This window comes from Olea europaea, unplaced genomic scaffold, assembly GCF_002742605.1.
Source record: "Olea europaea var. sylvestris unplaced genomic scaffold, O_europaea_v1 scaffold657, whole genome shotgun sequence".
NCBI classification, from domain to species: Eukaryota; Viridiplantae; Streptophyta; class Magnoliopsida; order Lamiales; family Oleaceae; genus Olea; species Olea europaea.
The window spans coordinates 86174-90096 of NW_019264943.1; the positions used below are offsets into that span (position 1 = coordinate 86174).

The window sequence follows — 3923 nt, forward strand, 5'->3', positions numbered from 1 at the left end:
AAGTTTTCTTTTGTTGGATGGTATAATTCAACTGTGCCGTAGAGAAACACCTGAGAGACCGTAAAAAGACCGGACCATCTAAATTTCAACTTTTCTGGAAATAGTTTAAGTCTTAAATTGTATAAAAGCACTTGATCTCCCACTCTAAAAATTCTTTGCCTGATATTCTTTTCATGTCACTGCTTCATCTTTTCCTTATAGATGGCTGCATTCTCATATGCTTCTTTTTTGAATTCTTCCAGTTCATGTAGCTGCAGTATTCTTGTTTCTCCAGCCTTTTCGAGGTCCATATTTAACTGCTTCAATGCCCAGTATGCTCTATGTTCAAACTCCACTGATAGGTGACATGCTTTTTCAAAAACTAATCGATATGGAGACATCTTAATAGGCGTCTTGTAAGGAGTGTGATATGCCTATAAGGTATTGTCTAATTTCTTTGACCAATCTTTACGAGATGCATTCACAGGGAGCTCCATAATTCTTTTCAATTATCTGTTCGAGGTTTCACCTGTCCACTTGTTTGAGGGTGGTAAGGAGTGACAATTCGATGTTGTACCCCGTACTTATGCTGCACTGCCTAGAATAATCGATTGCGGAAGTGAGTTCCACCATCACTTATTATGGCCCTAGGTGATCCATAGCGATTAAAGATGTGTTTCTTTATGAAGTCCACCACCACTTTTGCGTCATTTGTAAGCAATGCTTTAGCTTCTACCCATTTAGAGACATAGTCCGTTGCCACTAGGATGTATCGATTGTTATAAGATGATGGAAAAGGACCCATAAAATCAACCCCCCAGACATCAAATATTTTCACCTCCAAAATGTTGTTAAGTGGCATCCCGTGACGCGCTGATATGTAACCTGTTATCTGACATTTATCACGTGACCTGCAAAAATTGTGGCAGTCCTTGAACAGTGTAGGCCAAAAGAAACCACATTGAAGCACCTTTGCTACTGTTTTAGTGGGCCAAAGTGTCCTTCATAAGCCGAAGCATGAACCTGTGAAAAGATAGGTTTCATCTCATCCTCTGGCACACATCTCCTAATGATTTGGTATGCATCTCTCCTGTATAAATTTGGATCATCCCAATAATAGAATTTCGCTTCATGGAGCAGCTTCTTCTTCTGTTGATAGGTGAGATCAAGATCCATACAGTCACTAGCTATGTAATTAACAATGTCTGCATACCACAGAGCCTTTTCTATCTGCAATAACCGCTCATCTGTGAAGACCTTATTAATATCTATATCATCTGAATCACGCAGTTGCTCCAGCCTTGATAAATGATCCGCTACCTGATTTTTTGTACCCCTTTTTGTTGCAAATTTCAATGTCAAACTCTCGCAGTAACAGAACCCATCGAATCAGCCTAGGTTTAGCATCCTTCTTCTCAAACAGATATTTCAATGCTGCATGGTCAGTGTAGACTATCACCTTTGAACCAATCAGATAGGAACGAAATTTGTCGAAGGCAAAGACCACTGCTAGCATCTCTTTTTCTGTTATGGCATAGTTGATTTGAGCATTTATCAAGGTTTTACTGTCATAGTAGATTACATGTAACACTATTCCTTACGTTAGCCAAGCAACGCTCCCACTGCGAACTCACTAACATTACACATAAGTTCGAAAGGTAGATCCCAATCAGGTGGTACTATTACAGGTACAGAAGTTAACTTTTCTTTCAAAGTATTAAAGGTATTTAAGCATTCATCCGAAAAGTGAAATGGCACATCCTTCTCCAATAGATTACACAGAGGTTTTGTAATTTTGGAGAAATCATTATGAACCTTCTATAAAACCCTGCATGTCCTAAGAAACTTCTGATCCCCTTAACTGAATTAGGAGGCTGCAATTTTTCAATCACTTGTATCTTGACTTTGTCAACTTCAATGTCCTTTGAGGATATCCCGTGGCCCAGCACTATCCCCTCTTTTACCATGAAATGACATTTTTTCCCAATTGAGCAGCAGATTCTTCTTTCACACCGTTGTAATACAAGCAATATTCATTCCAAGCAATCATCAAAAGAATTCCTAAATACTGAGAAATATGGCCATCATGCACCGTTGAAAGGTTGCAGATGCGTTGCATAGACCAAAATACATCCTTCTAAACGCAAAAGTTCCATAAGGGCATGTGAATGTTATTTTCTCTTGGTCTTCTAGAGCAATAACTATTTGATTGTATCCTGAATATCCGTCCAGAAAGCAATAATGAGAATGTACTGCCAACCTCTCCAACATCTAATCAATGAATGGCAATGGAAAATGGTCCTTTCTGGTGGCATTGTCTAGCTTTCTATAATCTATACATACTCTCCACCCTGTCACTAACCATGTTGGTATCAGCTCATTGTTCTCATTCTTCTCTATAGTAATTCCACCTTTTTTAGGCACCACATGTACTCGACTCACCCAAGAACTATCAGAGATGGGATAGATAATACCTGCATCCAGTAATTTCAACACTTCTTTTCTCACAACTTTGTAGTGAGATTTAATCTACATTGTCCTTCCACTGATGGCTTTGATCCGTCCTCCATTAAAATCTTATGCATACAAAGAGTTAGACTGATTCCTCTGATATCAGCTATTATCCATCCAATTGCTGTTTTGTGCTGCTTGATTACCTCCAACAATTTATTCTCCTCTTCCCTTGTCATATCATTCGTGATGATTATGGAAGTGTTGTGGAGTCTCCCAAATATGCGTAACAGAGATGTGAAGGCAATGACTTTAGTTCAAGAGTGAGTACCTTTTCCACTAAAGGTACCGGGGGTGAAGGTTTGTCGCAAAGAGATTCATACTGTCAATGTCTCCTTCCTATTGGTTGCTCGGTCAAGTTAACAACACATTCAGCTTTTCCTACATTTGTTGCTTCCGATTGTGTAATGCTCTGTCTTAAATGTATCTGCCACAAGCTCTTCAAGAACATCTATTTGGCAACAAGTGTCGAAAGTCAATGGATGTTTCATTGCCTTGAACACGTTGAATATAACTTGCTCATTGTCTACCTGAAGAATCATCTTTCCATCATAAACATCAATTAATGCTCTTCCCAGTAGCTAAGAAAGGTCTTCCCAAGATTAGAGGAATGTTTACGTCTTATTCCATGTCCAAAATAATAAAGTCAGCCGAAAAAATAAATTTGTCAACTTTGACTAGCACATCTTCAATAATCCCCTTCGATCGTTTGATCAATCTGTCAGCCAGTTGCAAAGAGATGGTTGTAGGTTTTGCTTCTCCTAATCCAAAAGACCTATAAACAGAAAGAGGCATAAGGTTAACACTGGCACCCAAATCACATAAAGAATGTTCAAAATAATTAGAACCAATTGTGCAAGGTATCATGAAACTCCCTGGGTGTTTTAGTTTAGGAGGTAGTTTTTTTCAATAGAATTGCACTACACTCCTCATTCAGGCAGACTATCTCATGTTCTTCCAACTTTCTTTTGTTAGACAGGATCTCCTTCAAGAATTTAGAATAGCTGGGTATTTGGACAATTGCATCTGCAAACGGAATAATAATGTGCAGTTTCTTGAAAATCTCCACAAACTTAGCAAACTGCTTGTCCAACTTCTTTCTCTGTAGCCTCTGAAGGAAGGGAATTAGTGGCATATAAGCTTTCATGGGGCTGAGTACTCTCATCATGGATGTTTCTTTCCTTTTATCCTCCTCGTTAGTTGGTTGTTCAGACTATGCTTCTGTCACAGCCTCTTCACCCATTACTTTTTTGTCTTTTATGTCTGGTCTCTTCACATGTATCTCTGGAAGTTGCACCCCAATTCTAGTTGTAATAGCTTGCACTTGCTCTTTTGGATTGATCATTGTGTTGCCTGGCAATGTCCCTTGTGGGCGTTCTGCAAGCTGTTGAGCTATCTGATCAATTTGAGTTTCCAGCTTCTTAATGGATGTT

General features: G+C 39.0%; 2 protein-coding genes across 2 annotated transcripts; both read right to left on the reverse strand.

Annotated features, from left to right (window-relative positions):
- Positions 1–577: 577 nt before the first annotated feature.
- LOC111390181 lies at positions 578–1946 on the reverse strand. Its single transcript, XM_023015187.1, has 4 exons — positions 1795–1946; positions 1361–1544; positions 1003–1299; positions 578–910 (listed from the first exon to the last, which is right to left on the reverse strand). The coding sequence occupies exons 1-4, from the start codon at positions 1944–1946 to the stop codon at positions 578–580; spliced, it is 966 nt and encodes a 321-aa protein (XP_022870955.1).
- A 915-nt stretch (positions 1947–2861) lies between these two features.
- On the reverse strand, positions 2862–3658 carry LOC111390182. The gene is made up of 3 exons (XM_023015188.1): positions 3417–3658; positions 3175–3265; positions 2862–3071 (listed from the first exon to the last, which is right to left on the reverse strand). The coding sequence occupies exons 1-3, from the start codon at positions 3656–3658 to the stop codon at positions 2862–2864; spliced, it is 543 nt and encodes a 180-aa protein (XP_022870956.1).
- Between the last annotated feature and the right edge of the window lie 265 nt (positions 3659–3923).

Bases quoted from the DNA above. Each gene is read 5' to 3' on its own strand.
- LOC111390182 (XM_023015188.1), bottom strand. From the start codon at position 3,658: ATGATGAGAGTACTCAGCCCCATGAAAGCTTATATGCCACTAATTCCC. The intron at 3,266-3,416 runs GTGTAGTGCAAT...TTCTGTTTATAG, and splicing joins ATAGTCTGCCTGAATGAGGA to GTCTTTTGGATTAGGAGAAG. The intron at 3,072-3,174 runs GTGCTAGTCAAA...GACCTTTCTTAG, and splicing joins CGAAGGGGATTATTGAAGAT to CTACTGGGAAGAGCATTAAT.
- LOC111390181 (XM_023015187.1), bottom strand. From the start codon at position 1,946: ATGGTAAAAGAGGGGATAGTGCTGGGCCACGGGATATCCTCAAAGGAC. The intron at 1,545-1,794 runs GTTCATAATGAT...CTACTATGACAG, and splicing joins CATGCAGGGTTTTATAGAAG to TAAAACCTTGATAAATGCTC. The intron at 911-1,002 runs GTTCATGCTTCG...ACACTGTTCAAG, and splicing joins TGAAACCTATCTTTTCACAG to GACTGCCACAATTTTTGCAG.